This window comes from Botryllus schlosseri, chromosome 9, assembly GCF_051294905.1.
Source record: "Botryllus schlosseri isolate E-star chromosome 9, Bs_hap1, whole genome shotgun sequence".
Taxonomy (NCBI): domain Eukaryota; kingdom Metazoa; phylum Chordata; class Ascidiacea; order Stolidobranchia; family Styelidae; genus Botryllus; species Botryllus schlosseri.
In genome coordinates, this window is record NC_137244.1 from 22,766,695 (window position 1) to 22,782,462 (window position 15,768).

The 15,768-nt window shown below is 41.1% G+C and overlaps 2 protein-coding genes across 3 annotated transcripts; one reads left to right on the plus strand and one right to left on the minus strand.

The window, feature by feature from the left end:
- Positions 1–2,123: 2,123 nt before the first annotated feature.
- LOC145446300 (uncharacterized) lies at positions 2,124–13,607 on the minus strand. 2 transcript variants are annotated; one of them, XM_080324554.1, is made up of 8 exons: positions 12,220–13,607; positions 10,919–12,160; positions 10,215–10,852; positions 9,960–10,128; positions 9,138–9,283; positions 6,598–6,822; positions 6,412–6,536; positions 2,124–4,495 (listed from the first exon to the last, which is right to left on the minus strand). In XM_080324554.1, the coding sequence occupies exons 2-8, from the start codon at positions 11,002–11,004 to the stop codon at positions 4,106–4,108; spliced, it is 1,779 nt and encodes a 592-aa protein (XP_080180680.1). In that variant the 5' UTR covers positions 11,005–12,160; positions 12,220–13,607; the 3' UTR covers positions 2,124–4,105. The 2 variants fall into 2 exon arrangements, with proteins under 2 accessions (XP_080180680.1, XP_080180679.1); XM_080324553.1 differs by having other exon boundaries at positions 10,919–13,607.
- A 130-nt stretch (positions 13,608–13,737) lies between these two features.
- On the plus strand, positions 13,738–15,560 carry LOC145446301 (F-box only protein 39-like). Its single transcript, XM_080324555.1, has 4 exons — positions 13,738–14,899; positions 14,962–15,067; positions 15,196–15,359; positions 15,422–15,560. Exons 1-4 carry the CDS (start codon positions 13,808–13,810, stop codon positions 15,551–15,553), a joined length of 1,494 nt encoding a protein of 497 aa, XP_080180681.1. The 5' UTR covers positions 13,738–13,807; the 3' UTR covers positions 15,554–15,560.
- The last annotated feature ends 208 nt before the right edge of the window (positions 15,561–15,768 follow it).

Sequence of the window (15,768 nt, forward strand, 5' to 3'; positions counted from 1 at the left end):
GCGTTCGCAATAGTAAGTGTCTTATTTTGATTATAGCTTCGGAAACCTTCAACAGTCAACAGAATCCACTGCACTATACTGGGATATATTACTGCAAGGCGGTGCTGGGATCAAGTCACTACCTTCGAGTAACGAGTTGTTTCGAGTCCTTGCCCATTTTGACTCGAGTCAAGTCAAGTCAATCGATTTTCGAAGGTGACTCGAGTCAAGTCAAGTCACTTGATTTTTGGAGGTGACTCGAGTCAAGTGAAGTATTAGCAATGATTACGTCATTGCATGTTACTAGCTGTCTGATATACAGATTGAGTGGTTATTGATTCTGAACCAATGAACGAATATAGAGCTAAATATACATGCAAAATGGCGCTGTATCGCTCACATATACGTACAGCACAGCCTAAGTTTATAGTTACCAGCGAAAATAGAGAATAGTGAAAAGAATTGATGACATGGAATAGCCTACATTGCCCATTTGCAAATTGATATGGCACAATTCGAGCCTGCGCCAGCGGTTGAGGACTGTATAAACCAGGGCCGGCCAACCCGTGGCCCGCGGGCCACATGTGGCCCGCGAGAAGGTTTTGAGTGGCCCGTGAGGTCATTTCTGAAATTTCTAATATCATCAAAAATGGATTGCAGAGATTGTGAACTTGTAAGGCCAACCAAAAATTTGATTAGTCTGGCCGCAACACTTGAGATGTGATGACTAAAATATCAGTTCCGAAGCATTGACAGATCCATCAGCCATTCACATATTGTTATATCTTCGCACACTACAATAAATCAGAATAATTTGCGGTAGATTTATCAAAGGTAAAAGTTTTCTACAAGCTTGGCGCAACATGTTGACACTCGATTTCTTGTTTTTATTATTGTTGCCATTTTGTGAAAATGGACGAACACCTAATGTATCAGATTGAGTCTAACTATATTCGTGATTACGAGACAAAGTGTCGTTCAACATATGCGACGTTGCGTTTGCGCTCGCAGTAAGACCATCGACTATGAAACCTAGGCACGAAATGAGTGCGTGTGACGCGTGGTGCGAAATGACGCGTGTTGATCGCATCTTTCGATATCGATATGTCCAAGCGCCAAATATAGCCCAGTCCTCGCAAAAAATTAGCCCAGCGATATACAACAGGCCCGCAATATAGTCAAATGACAATATTATTGACCTATGAACTTCAAAAATTATTCGCGCTTCGCGCGGCTAGTGGCCCGCGCAATAATTCGCCAATCGAATGTGGCCCGTTGGCTGAAAAGGTTGGCCAGCCCTGGTATAAACTATATTCGAATTCAATTTCAATCAAGCAATATGTTTGGTTAAGGTAAGAACAGAAAACAGAAGTATACATTTTGCTATTAAATTACTTTACTTTACTATACTAGCTTACGACAACGTAAGCTGTAAGTTCGATCATTTCGTTTGTGGTCATTTGTGAGAGAACAATGGAGGCTCAGTAAAACGCACGATCATTGAATGATTGGCCGCTCTCACGTGTTACACCAGCATTTCGCTAACAATCCGACCGTATGCAAGATGCCGTGATTTCTATCGACGCCGATTACTTGATGACTTGAAATTGACTCACACCGATCAAGGATAATCCAAGGATTATCATCGAAAAACTCACGTAACTCCGCTTCTACTGGTCGGAATTGACTCAAATTTGTTTTGCATCGTCTTTGAAGACAGCTCAACAATTTCATGGGGTTGGCAGAAAAATTTGAATTTTTTTTAAATTTTACCTAATAAATTAAAAATTTTAATTGGATCTGCAGAGTCCTATACTTGTTAGAATCGAACCAAATTTGGTGCGCAGCGTTTTTTATGGTAACCTGACAATTGAATCAGTGAATGGCTGGAATCCGGGATTTTTTTTTTTGAACAGCCCTATTGACCACTCCCGATTTCGATGCGTATAATATTAGTCCAGAGTTCACCGGAAATTGACATAGACACTTTAACATGGGTATTTGGCGTCCAGCTAGTTCATTACGACTATGCCCTGGAGTGCGGCCGTAGGCTACATGAGTAGTCGGAATGCGGCCGTGAATGGCAAAAGGGTTGGCCACCCCTGCCACAAGGTCTGATAAATACACCTATTTTCACCAACGGATTTGCAGTGTACAAACCAGGTTTATATTGCGTAATGACACGCGATCTCTATGAGAGACAGGAATTATATTATACAATACGATAAGATATATTTCTATACAGGACGTGTACCAACTCATTGATAGTCACTTCTTGTACAATGTGCATCGAAATGACGTATAAATCGTATAGTGACCCTTTCAGGAATCACATAGACTAACCATAAAAAGCAATCACCACATAAATTCTGAATACAAACTGTACCTTCCCATTAATTGAAAGTTCTGCGATCCTCAAATAACCCGGTAAATCGATCGGTTCGTAATGAACTAAAGTCCTATAACTATGTAATCAGTTTTTACAGGCGCGCGTCTGGTTGACACCAGCAGAAGCATATATTACTGTATTTATTATATTATATAGGCAAGTGATATTTACAATATTGCAAGGAAACAATTCAATACATCACGCTGGTATGTCTTTGTGATTTTCATTATCGATTGTTTCTTGGGTATATATAGTTATATGTGAAATTGTACCATACAAATGGACAACGTATACATACGTATTGGTGTAGAAAGGGGAAGCGAAATGCGACAACGCTTGGCCAACCAAATTTTTAGAGCCCCAAAAGTGAACGTTTTTTTGCTAGCAAGTAAATCGAAAGTAGAATTGTTACATTTGAGTTTGATGATGTTTTACATTTCCTTGGTAGTTGTAGGCAACAGTTATAAAAACAAAGCAAAGGTTACAAAACTGTGCACAAATCAACAACAAATCAAATTTATTTCACAGATTCAGCCCACGAATACTGTGCGGTTCCCTCACCTTTTCCCAGTAAGCAATGATCCAGAAAGAGATCGTGACATTGTTTAAACCAAATACCATAGAAACTATATAAAACTGTCAAGATTCTCGAGACGTATCTAACTAATACAGGCTGCCTACAGCATTTTTTTTTAAATAAATACGTCTCGTAGAAAAGCCCTGTTGAAACTATAAGCAAGTTACTCGAAATGTGAAAAGAAGACATTTGGGCGTCCTCGGAGGACCATTCACTTTTCGGCGCTTCTTCGATATACCCCCGAGATCAAACACATCCAAATTTATAAACGAAAAAATATATTCCATTTCGTGTTGGGTGGGATTGGAGTTGTGGATGCTGGATATTAGGGTTGTGGGTAAGAGATATTAGGGTTGTGGGTAGGAGATATTAGGGTTGTGGGTGTGGGATATTAGGGTTGGGAGTGGGAGATATTAGGGTTGTGGGGAGGGATATTAGGGTTGTGAGTTTGAGATATTAGGGTTGTGGGGGAGGCATATTAGGGTTGTGGGGGGATATTAGGGTTGTGGGAGGGATATTAGGGTTGTGAGTTGGAGATATTAGGGTTGTGGGGGAGGAGATATTAGGGTTCTGGGGAGGGATATTAGGGTTGTGAGTTGGATATATTAGGGCTGTGGGGGGAGGGATATTGGGGTTGTGAGTGGGATACTATAGTTGGAGGATAAAATATAATAGGGTTGGGGGTCGCGGACGTTAGTTCCGGGATTTTATCACCCCTAACCCTAATATCCCTCACGCCCAACCCTAATATACGTCATTGACAAAACCCTATAATATCTGTCATCCCCTAACCCTAATATCTCTCACCCACAATCCTAATATTGGGATATCCTAGCCCCAACCCTAACCCTAACCCACTTCCAACCCCAATATTCCGTACCCAAAACTAAAAAATAATTTATTTTTTCCATTTATAAATTTTGATCTCGGCGTATACCGAAGAAGCGCCCACTTTTCTTGGGCAAAGAGGACAAATCCTCCAAAAAGGAGGCATATGGAAGGCCTGTGACAACACCGCTCTCTACTTGGACATTATGACGCCGTCTATTCTCTTTGTTCGCTACTCCACAATGAGTCGGTGACGTTACATGACATCCAATTTCACCTTGGATAAATACGATTCTGTGATAAATAAATAAATGTTCGAGTATCACCGATAGTTATTCGGAATCCGTCGTTTGAGAGGAGCCCTCGTTTTGAGAAGACGCTCTCGAAATCGGAGATCCGGACGAGACGCGCGACAACGACGAACAAGACGGTTCGCGCGTGATTGCGTTCCTGATTTCCCCAGCGTTTACACCAGCGTCCTGCTCCACGATTGGTAAAGTGACTTCATAAACGGGTTCGCTTATCTTCATCCCGCTTCGACTGTGCGTGTCAGCTGGCAATTGCCAAACGCAACGCTCCGGCGCGCCGATCGCGATATTGTCAGCCGCCTCCACTCCTTGTATGAAGCAATTATCCAAGTCGCCGATGTGATACTTGAACGCGCCGAATCTGCCGCGGCTGTAAATCCCTTTGGACTGGAGCCATTTCAACGCCTCGCTAGCCTGCGGTGGAAGCAGCGGTCGTCATAGTATACTCAGCGTTGCTACTCAAGTAGATGTAGAAGTAACGCCATAAATATATTTTCAATTGGAAACAGAAGTAGGAATTTTCAGGACCTGTTAAAACTACTTCAAGTGATAGTATAAAATGGGAGATCTAAAAATCAATCAGTAATCAAGTAAGTGGTTACAAAAGGTATATTTGGTCGAGGCGAGTCGCATTGTTTAGCAGTTGATCGGCAGGAAAGGAAGGAGAGGACGTAGTTCATTTTTGTCCTAGATGTTTTTGCGGCATGTACACCGACTCATGATAGACATACACACGATCTGTGCATATGCATACCTTGCGTGCATGATGTGCACATGCCGCTGGACAAGGAAGGTCCAGATATAGCCTTGTACGGCTTTGTAAGTCATGCACCACCCCTCTATGCTATCCCAGTAATGCATGAGCGCCAAGCAGGGCAGTCATGGATACCAGTGTTACTAATCAGGTCTTTGGTCTGACACGGCCGGGGATCGAACCCACGACCTACCGACCAAGAAGCCGGACGCTTAACCATTACACTATCTTGTCGGTATACTTTGGTAATAGGAAGATGTTATCGCGGCTAATACAAAAGGATGAGTGATATTTCTGATAGGTATAATCTTCGCAACTATATTAGCTTTATCACGTTGCCGTGATACGGAGGTTATTTTTCCCGCGGTTCTTATGTCGATTACACCCAAAACAGTCATTAATACTTGAACTGAAAATTGTTCAAGAAAAAGTGGTAGTACATTCTAAAAACATGGTATAACTGCAATAAGTGATCCATATGCAAAACCTAGACTTGAGCACTCTGACAAGTAGAAGTACTTCCTTACTCACCCTCACCCACCAGGCAAAAGCGTTAGCAATCAAATACGCGACTATTATATTATGTACAATGTTTATATACACTGCCGATATACTCTTTACTAGGGTTGCATTTAAAATGAATGGTGTTTTAAATCACTTTGTTTAAAACATGTTTTAATCAGTGTTTTAAAAAAATGTTATTTCATTTTTTTAAGTTGTATAATTATGCCTTCATTGTGTAAATACTTTCGAAAAACATGTAGTACGGGTCTACGGACGATTTGCACCCGATATGTTCGACGTATTACCATGTGCTGGAATGGTTGGAAATTGGAACCCTCGAAATCGTCGTGTGTTCAGCACTTATAGCACGTGGATATATATCACTGGCACGGAATGGATGTTTTGGTAATGATGCTGCATAATGATTTAGTCTTGCGTAAAGATAATTTCTGGTCCGTTTAAGACAAGGGGCAGGGACGGAAGCCTTTTTTGTCAAATGATCCATATTTACTCTATATTTTCAATTGTCAATGTCAATCAAGCGTGACGTCACGATTGAAGTTTCGTGACGTCATGACTAAAAATAATAAAGGACATGTTTTAAAAAGGGGCCATATTTTAAACGTGCTTGTTTCAAATTGATTTTAGTTTTAAATTCAAACATTATTAACTCATTATCCAACATTGTTAAAAACGTTATCGGCATATTGGTATATTTTTCATATATTTATTAAAATTAGATCCTGCGTTTCGATGCACCGATCGGCTATATGGCATGTTCTATGTAGGAGTATCTATTTATGTAATTTCAATCTACAAACACTTGCTTTGGTACTTAGTTCAATTGTTTTAAAGGTGAAAACGATATACTTTATGACGGCGTGCTCATTCCTCGGTTATTATTATAAATTCAACGATTCAGACCTATTGCTTTCTTCGCCTTCATTACGGCCGTATTTCGATCTCAATCTGACGTAATTCAATGTAGCCTTAGGCATCTACGTATGTTCGGAATGTATATTGTTACTTGGTACGACTAGCTGTATTTCACATTGGTAGTTCAGAACTGTACCTTTTCATCTGATTCAAGCGAAGGCATGGGCTGTCCGTGCGTCATTTCGGTCATATGAATCGATACTATTTCATCATTCCCACGGAGTAGCCCGACACAACAAGCATCCTTAATTGCTTCATCCACTTAAGAAATATAGATGTTGTTGTGATAGAAGCATATCGATGATGGAATGTACCATTATACTTATTGTAGCGTCTGATATCGTCTTTAGCGGCCCGGCGCTTACTTCCAACATGAGTGACCAATACGGCCCACCGCTGTTACCGCTACCGGTTTGCTTTTCGTCCGTTCTCGCGAAACGCATGGTTGCGATTCTCTCCGTCTCCTCCGGCACACTATCAGGGTCGAAGCTTGAAAATATGCACGCTCTGTGGAACACGCAGTCGGACTCCGGATAGTAAATGCATCCTAGAAAGGACAGGGGGCTCTTTATCACTGCATCCTATTAACAGGCTGAACAATCAAGCTATAAGTGCTTAATGTTTTTTTGTAGAGCAGCACAGGAGTTCAGAGAAAATCTCTGCTGGAAGCGTTCTATTAGCGATCGGATTACCAGCAAACGCTAATACCAAGCTACTTTCGGAATGCCATACTTCCATCGTTAATAGGAATCCCCCATCTGGCTATAGAATGCAGCGAGGTTTTCTTCAATGCATATCCAATCAACGCATTAATGGTTATTCATGTATAGGCAAAAATCTGATGGCATAATGCCTGGCTCATTTGCCATTAATGTTTATAAATACCACAATATCGCAGCTATCGAGGCCGAGTTATTCCTTAATATGGTATATTCCGTGGAAACCATAACAACGTATGATAGTTGTAGATGTACAAATGGGTGGTTCAGAAAGCTCCTTGGTTACAATACATCACCCACGTGGTTCCCGTATGACTCGAGACTAGGACGGTCAAGACAGACATTTCATTGTAACTTCAAAGAATAGTAAAGTCACCACATCATTGGTATTTCGTCTATAAGTCCTGATACTTGGAAAATAGGGCCAAAAAACTGTTTCGACTGACGGAAATTACGATATTATGAATGCGAGCCATTCTATATCACCCGAGTAGAGTTGAAAAAGTGGGTTGAACCAGATTGAACTCAAAACTGAACAGTGAACACAATGACTTAGACTCGGACTCGAGTCACAACACTATGACTCGGACTCGACCCTCTACTCACTGACCTGGACTCGGACTTGACTCGGTGGTGAATTTATAATGACTCGACTTGACTCGAGTCAAAACTATAAAAGTCAGATTGACTTGTGACCCAGAACCTTATGACTTAGTTACAACCCTGATCCGATCCGTAAGTCTTGTGGTAAAATCCTGGATTGGGAGGACCATATATCTACATGACACGCGCATCGGATGGGGCATGCTCTCTAAGCCTTTCCTATAATGTATAGATTGAGGGCAGGTGTTGCGATGAAAATGATCATGCCTAGCGCATTTACACTCAACACAAACAACACCTGTTTGTATCGGCGAAAAGAAGCAAAATGACAATATCATGGTATTATCTAACAATTATATTCAAATTTCGAGACCATTTCAAATTACTAATTCTTACGGCCAATATTGGATAACCAACGCGTTACTGGAAGGAACAATGTCGAAAGGCTCCAAATGTAACACCGAACAATCGACTAGTTCGCTATAACGTTTGAAGTTAGGCAGGGCAAAATCGAATACCCGAGTTATTCGATTCTGAATAGAGTATTTAGCATCGAGCCGAGTGGAGTATTCCATTCAGGTATCACTCGTTATGATGTCACAACGGAATCGATGATGTGGGAAGTTACGATATACGTATGCGACCACAAAGAATATAATACCAGTTCTGCATCATACTAAAGAATATGATTGTGTTTATTACTATAATATATTTGGTATTTTGTCGACCATACCCATTTCATTGCACTTCGTGGCAATGCTGAGGACCTTAGGCTGATCACGAGTTCATAGATACCGGTATGTCTCTTCCATGAAGCTTTGTAATACACATTTCGCATGTTGCGAGACGACGAATCGAGGTTAACAGCCTTCCACAATGGAAAACAGCACCGAAGCAATAATTTTCGTTGATGAAGTAACTCTTAGTGCCATCTAGGGTTGCATTTAAAACAAATGGTTGTTTGAAACACCTAAAAGAGAGGCCTTTTAAAAAGGTGCTTTATAAGCTGTAAAATTACGCCACAATTGTGTAAATACTTTCCAAAAAACATGTTGTATGAGCCTACGGACAATTACCACCCGATATAGCCGACGTATAGGATATGGGATGGTTGGAACCCTCAAAATAGTCGGTTCAACAGCTATAGTACGTAGATATTTCGTCAAAGGAGCTAAATTTTCAATTGCCGATGTCAATCCATAATGACGTCACAATTGAATAGTCGTGAGGTCATGGCTTTAAAAAATAAATCAAAATAAAATAAAACATGTTTTAAACAAGGGCCTTGTTTTAAACATGAATGTTATTAATAGATTTTTGTTTTAAATGCAACCCTAGGCATCTCACACTGCTCGACTCGAATCATTTGAATAAATACTCGATTTAGATTCGAAACGCGAAACATTGTGCCTAGCCCTAGTTAGAATTGAATCTAAGCACGCCCGACAATCCCTAGTCTCCTGCGTTGCCACCATTTCTATACATGCTATCACTTTAGAAATTGGGATAACAAAATAGCAGTGGTATACGTTAAACATGCCTGTGATGTCCTTGTGGGGACTATGGCCTCTCACACCGAGACACACGATAAACAGTGAGGAATGAGTGAGCGATTCAGCAAGATCGCTTCTTCCCGCAAGTTCCAGCAATGAATTGAGCGGCATAGTTGTGATCATATTTTCGTATCTGAAGCGAACATAATATTACGATTACAAAAACGACGCGGTACAAGTATACCGTGCGTATATCCGTGTATTCTAACAAGGTGAAGCCGTAAATACGTGTAGCGGAAACATATGCACTCGTGTTGATACATATCATATATCCGGTGGCATTATTTTGCAATAGAGACCACAGCAGTGGAGGGTATTCCCTCTCTGTACATCGGAGAATATTACAATGCAACATGAGCTTGACATAGTACGATATCATCAAATCCGACTGCTCCAGAGTTCAAACGGTCTTCGTGCCCTAGACATAGTTCAATCATCGGGGCACTATAGTTTCTGAATATGAAATAGTTTCAGCCTCACATTGAGAGTTATTGGTTGATCAATGATTATGAATTGTGTTCTCAAGCTCTCTTGCGGGCTATAGTTTCCTATATGGTGAAAGAATATTGCTGTGTAATATGGTATCGACGCAAAGGCTAGTGACCCACGATCTGTTTCCTTACCTCTGGCCCGTTATGCCTCGAGAAGGTAAATTACTTATAAAATCACCGATACGGATAACTTGCACGAAATTCCGGTTCGTGCTTTACAAGCAATTTCATCAAACCGGATTTGAAAGGTTTAAAAGCCGAGTAGGTAAACAGCAAAATTAACGTGTGACCGAATTGATAGTAACATTAAAATCTTACTGTATTTCTAAACCATCTTTCGTTTTCACGGTCTTTCCGTCTATATCTATATCTATAATTTCGCTTTTGAATCGCACGTTATCCTTCGGCAGCTTTCGAACAATAGTTTTCCAAAGCGAAACGAGTCCTCCTTTGTTCGGGTATATTGATGTGGATTCGGAATCCAACCCTATCAAAACATTGTGATTGTGTACAACTTTGATCACCCAGTGTCATGGAATTTTTTCGTAAATAAATTCATGAATTTACATTTACCTGGGTCACACTGTTCGTTTTGAATAATCCTTTCTATATCCATTCCGAGGTCGCAAGGCAAGATCTTGCAGTGGGCCCAGTCTGACGAAAGCTTACTTGTGGGATAGGCAAACGATTTGAAGAGGTACGGCCGGAAGAAAATATTGCACAAGCTTTCGCCCCATTGCCGCAACAAATAGCTGTCCAGAGTCTCGGGCGGGCAGTTGGTTTCGTTATGAGACGATGTATTTTTGTTATTGTCAGATATGTTTTGTTCCCTGTCAGTGTCGTTTGAATTTTGCGATGCATTACGTGGAGTGGAATTTAGTCGCGCGTTCATGATTTTCGCTCTCACCAAATCCAGCGCACACGATAGCTGGTCAGCACCGGGCAATCCTGACAAGTTATTTTGCAGGGGAAATCGAACCATTTTGCCTTTCACAAACACGTAACAGTCTCTGGTTTTGTTTGTGAGCTTCGTTGAATTTTCGCCGTAACAATCTTGCAGCAGTCGATCGATATAGTCGTATCGGCTGCAGAACGTCTTGTATCCGTGATCGAATCGAAATCCTTCATGCGTTCGCACAGACCCGGCCAAGCCACCAGGCTGCTTTTCTGCGTCCAGTAGTATCCATGTCTTGCTGCTGTGTTGGTTAAGCCTTAATATACGAGTCATTTAAAAGAGCGGAATTTCTACGCATTGGCTTAACGCCATCTTTCATTACCGATACGCGGCTCCTATGCCCGTCGGGCCTCCGCCGATGATCATCACATCAACGCGACCAGCTGATCCTTCCAATGCGTTGCCCATATTTCACACTCCCAGGGCGAATTCTTTAGTCTGTAACTACAGGTTATAATATCTATGCTATAGTGCGTACAAACCTGCTTGATAATATTGTCACGCATTATTGAAAAATGTCTTATTGCTACCTGAACAACTATTTACCAATGCGGCGACGTATTCCATACCGAGTCTACGCCAATTACAATAAACAAATATTCCAGAGACAAGCGCGAGATAAACCTTGGTCATACCATCTGCCGATCACCGACGGCTACTGTCCCGAAAAACGCTACATATTGTCGGTTTAACAATAGATATCTTCCCACAATGCTCCCATACAAACTGATTAATCTACATAAACATCTGCAATGTCACGCTTTATAGATGAATAGTGAGTTGAGTATGAGTAATTGAGTATGCATGAACAATTCAACGTTCAATAGCAAAACGTCAATATCCCAGACGCTATTACCGCAGTAGGCAACTTTTAGACACTGCAGATTTTCTTCGGTGAACTATTTGTACGGCAAACGGGGTAGAATGGATTGGGTTGAGGATATTACATGCCATTTTCTACGATCTGAGATAGTAGGCTACAGAACGCTGAGTTCCCGAGTTTGTAATCTTAGCTACCTGAACTAACTGTACGGTACAGTGTACAATAGCATAGCATAATGCACTGAACAATTTGCTCTCTCGCTGCCGAATTCTCAACCATTGCATCACGTTTCATCTCTGCTCCTTTGGGTATGACTTAAACATTTGCTATGACTTGGTGTGTCCACTGTCCATAGATAAAAGATATATGAAATTTGTTCAACATACCGAGGAGAGCTACCTATTATGTAGATCAAAACTACGGATATATATCACCCCACAATTTTTCCTGTTAAACTGTTTAGGATCCTATCATTCGCTAAACTGGCTGACTGGCTTCGATGATTGGAGTCGCGACCGCTCAACCGTACTTCTGGTGAAAGCTTTTGAATTAATTTCAGATCTATTACTCACATAGCACATTTCACGAAGCAACGCGTAGTATACTTCCTTTTGTCGAACAACATGATGATGATTACAATACAAGCAAAGCTATTTGTTTTTCCCTCAGTTAAGACGGGAATTTCCATTGCGTTTGAATTGCTGTCCGGTTAAATGACCTTCATTGTTACTTCGTAGATACCTGCAAAAACTGGAAATGCGATAAACTGGTTCTTAGGTAAACACTGAACGCGGTTTTACCCCACGGCGATGTGCCGAGGTATAAGCAACATTATACAAGGACCCATCCATTCGAAATGCGCTATCCCCAATATATCGACACGCATTTGTTTTCTTAATTCTTGCCTTGACTGAGTTTCTGATCGATTGATAATGTGGCGATGCAAATGTCAATCGACGACGGCGGTGCCCATCATTCTCATGAAAATCGATGCCAGCTAATCCAGGCGTTGCCTTAGGCTGTTTTTACTTGTCAGGTAGGAAAACGTGAAGTTACAAGAAATGATGTGACGTGGCAAGCAGACCGTGAACGGAATTTGTTTATACTGTTTATTGTTTACCTTATATAGGCGCTATATATAAGCGTTTCTAATCCTATATGTGGTATTATCGAACGAGTAAACTTTCAATCCTAAGTATATGATCATACGGCGCTGCATAAATAAGTTAGCGTGTATCTAAATACTGCATCATGGCCCGCCATGGCAGAATTATGCAGACGCAACAGTGTCTTGATTAATAGCCAAATAGTAATGTGTTCTGTAAAACCACATTTGGGATTTATGATGGTCACTCGAGAGTTAGTTTTCTACCAATCGGACATAGTAGCATTCATGCAAATGTACAACGGTCAACGATACGTTTGTCACCGATCCGCAAAACCGATTTATCTCATAATGGATTCTTACATCATTATAGGTCCCTAATTCGACTTCCATTACACCATGGCCATGATTAAACATATAAAGATGCGAATGCCATCTGGCGCAGTACTACTACTAATTTTGGGTCTGCCTAAACCTAAACCTTTTTTCATCATATATGCGCCACCCTCGTTTACATTTTACAGTCATATGATACATTTCGTATTGAGAGATTCGAGCGTAAAATGACCACGGCTTGATATGCAGTTGTAAACTTGGGTCGTAATTTCAGCAGAGAACCGGAAATAATCCTGTTATACTACTTCGACCCGATGTTTGATTATGATAAAAAATAACTGTCAATTTATTGGACGGCATGATGAGCCTCTAACGAATTAACTATTTTTTGGATGAACTGAGCAACCAAAAGCCGCGGTATAGACATAAAACATTGAAGAAAGATAGAATTGCGATACATAGCACTAGGCCGAGGTGGATGCCAGTTTAAGTGACCGCAACTGCAATCGCAACTGGTCGTTCGGCATCCTCCTATCTATTCATTACATCGTATTGTACATTGTGAGTGTCTTGTTCGGATAAAAATATAATCTGACGATTATCTTATCTTATCTTATCTAACTGAGCAGCTGACCGTATGATGCGGGGTCAAATATCTCGTACAAGACGACACTCCTTCAAACCAGTTCCGCCAGTACATCCGCAAAGAAATACATCCTACTAATAAATAAACCTACTTTTAGAATTAGATGAGTGTGTCATTACTCTTCTCCCTATCGTCGATTCAGCCATTTAAGATATTCGGATTGCTTTTGACGATATTCGTTTATGTCGTCACAATGCATGAAATGCTATAAATTTACCAAATAAGATAAGCGAGTCAATAAGAACCGCAGGAGAATTCACTCTATGATTGCTACGGCTTGATAGACAACTTATCTAAAAATATGAACGTCGATCTTAACAATGATGAATTACCCCCTCGTAAGGTGAGGCGGATAGAGAGAAACGCCGGTCACAATATGGTAGCTAGCAAAAGCTCTTCAGTTCTTCCTCAAGCTACCGGATCGAGGGCGCTGGAGAATGGCGCATCGAAATCTCTCACAAATTTGTCTGATATCATGGATATGGACAAATCCTCCGTGAATGGATGGTCCACAATACCGCACGTAATACTCGAAAGGGTGTTTCTGTATCTCCCAGAAAGACACAGACCAGGCGCGATGTACGTTTGCAAGAGATGGTACACCGTCATGCGACATTCCGCGTGCCTTTGGCGGGAAAAGAAATTCCGTTTTTCCGGCCGAGACTCAAAGGACGCCACGAACATTCCTTATCGAAACGCGACCAATTACGTTAAGTCTTTCGGAAAATACATAACGAAATTGGAATTCCGACTGTACAATCCGGCCACGACCAACATATGCAGGAAATTTCAGAAGGCCGTTCGCTCTTGCTTTGGATCGTTAATAAAGGATAAGGCAAAATTAAGAGAATTATCAATTCCGTGCCTACAGCTCGACCGAGGTCAGTGGACTAGCAGTCAGGAAGATTTCGTTACGTGGCTGGCCAAGTTTTTTTCGCGAGGGCAGCACACGTTGGAACGGGTTACACTAAGTGGCGCCAGAATGACAATCAACGAAGGTTACAAAGTACTGTTCGCCCTCGGTTACGAAATGGGTGACATAGTAAACTATCTCGATATTGAAGACTTTTTCTACACACGTCGACCAATTTACTTATTTTCGGAATTCGTAGAAAGCATGCGGCAGTTCAACTGCCTGCATACGCTCTACCTGAACTACAGCTATTTGTCGGAAGATTTCTTTGAGGCGCTTGTAGAGAACTGCGGACATTGCTTGAAACGATTACATATAAAAGTACACGCACATGATCCCCACGACCAAGTCATCCAAGGTCAATATTGGGGATCGCTGAAAACAAGATGTCCCCAATGCTTAGTCGATATGCTTTTTCAAAGAGTGATGAGCCCGGAAGAACATTTCAGAATACTGTGCCCCCAGATACCTCTTCGACAGGTTTGGCATATCCGCAAGTAGATGGTTCTGAGCTATGTTAACTGAGAAGCTATGCATTTCAGGTGGCATTTGAAGGCAGCTATTTCACTGAACACGATTGGGAAATCGGACCAACCATAGCGACTCTTTTACCTCACTACCGAGAAACTTTAGAGAAAGTATCACTAGGTAATTTATTGGAATCGCTCGTTGTCAGGTGCACATCGGCTTGAAATTTACCAATGGCCTAATTTGTATACTAATAGAATACAAACTTGCATCAAATAATGCAGACCTCTACCTTCTTTGCAATTCAGACTTACCGGACACATTCGAAATATTCGAAACTCAATTGATAAATTTGCTGCAATATTGCAAAGAGCTATATTATCTGAAGATCAACGCCTTCGTTTCCACGCGTTTGGTCGACAAGATATTAACGCTGCGCGAAGACGGAAAATGTTCAATTGACACGTTGAAAGTGAGATAGATTGCGTTTTATAAAACTTTCCAGGAATAAACTTGCGAAATTTCGTATTATAGGTTCGCATGCACGTGAGAAATTTCGACACGAGCGCGGAAGAACGAGATCTTGAAAGAATTTACAATTCCCATAAGCATCTTATCCAGGAGAAATTCTATGAATACAATGTCAGCTGTTGTGTGACTCTTTGAAGAACAAGTTCAATTCATATCGATAGAATTTAACTGCGGAAAATTGATCTAGAATCGTGTCCCAGTGATGAAACAAGTTGGATAAGGTCAACTACAAACATTGCTTGATGTACTTTGCGAAACCCACTGGAAATTATTCAAGCCATCATAAGTATATATGAAGTAGATGCACTATATGCTTCTTGACTTAGATAGGCAAGTAGTATCTACATTGC

Coding starts and splice junctions, on each gene's coding strand:
- LOC145446300 (XM_080324554.1), bottom strand. CDS start 11,004: ATGGGCAACGCATTGGAAGGATCAGCTGGTCGCGTTGATGTGATGATC. Junction 10,129..10,214: donor AAACGAACAGTGTGACCCAG/GTAAATGTAAAT, acceptor ATGTTTTGATAG/GGTTGGATTCCGAATCCACA. Junction 9,284..9,959: donor AAAGATGGTTTAGAAATACA/GTAAGATTTTAA, acceptor TGTTCGCTTCAG/ATACGAAAATATGATCACAA.
- LOC145446301 (XM_080324555.1), top strand. CDS start 13,808: ATGAACGTCGATCTTAACAATGATGAATTACCCCCTCGTAAGGTGAGG. Junction 15,068..15,195: donor TTTAGAGAAAGTATCACTAG/GTAATTTATTGG, acceptor TTTGCAATTCAG/ACTTACCGGACACATTCGAA. Junction 15,360..15,421: donor GTTCAATTGACACGTTGAAA/GTGAGATAGATT, acceptor TTCGTATTATAG/GTTCGCATGCACGTGAGAAA.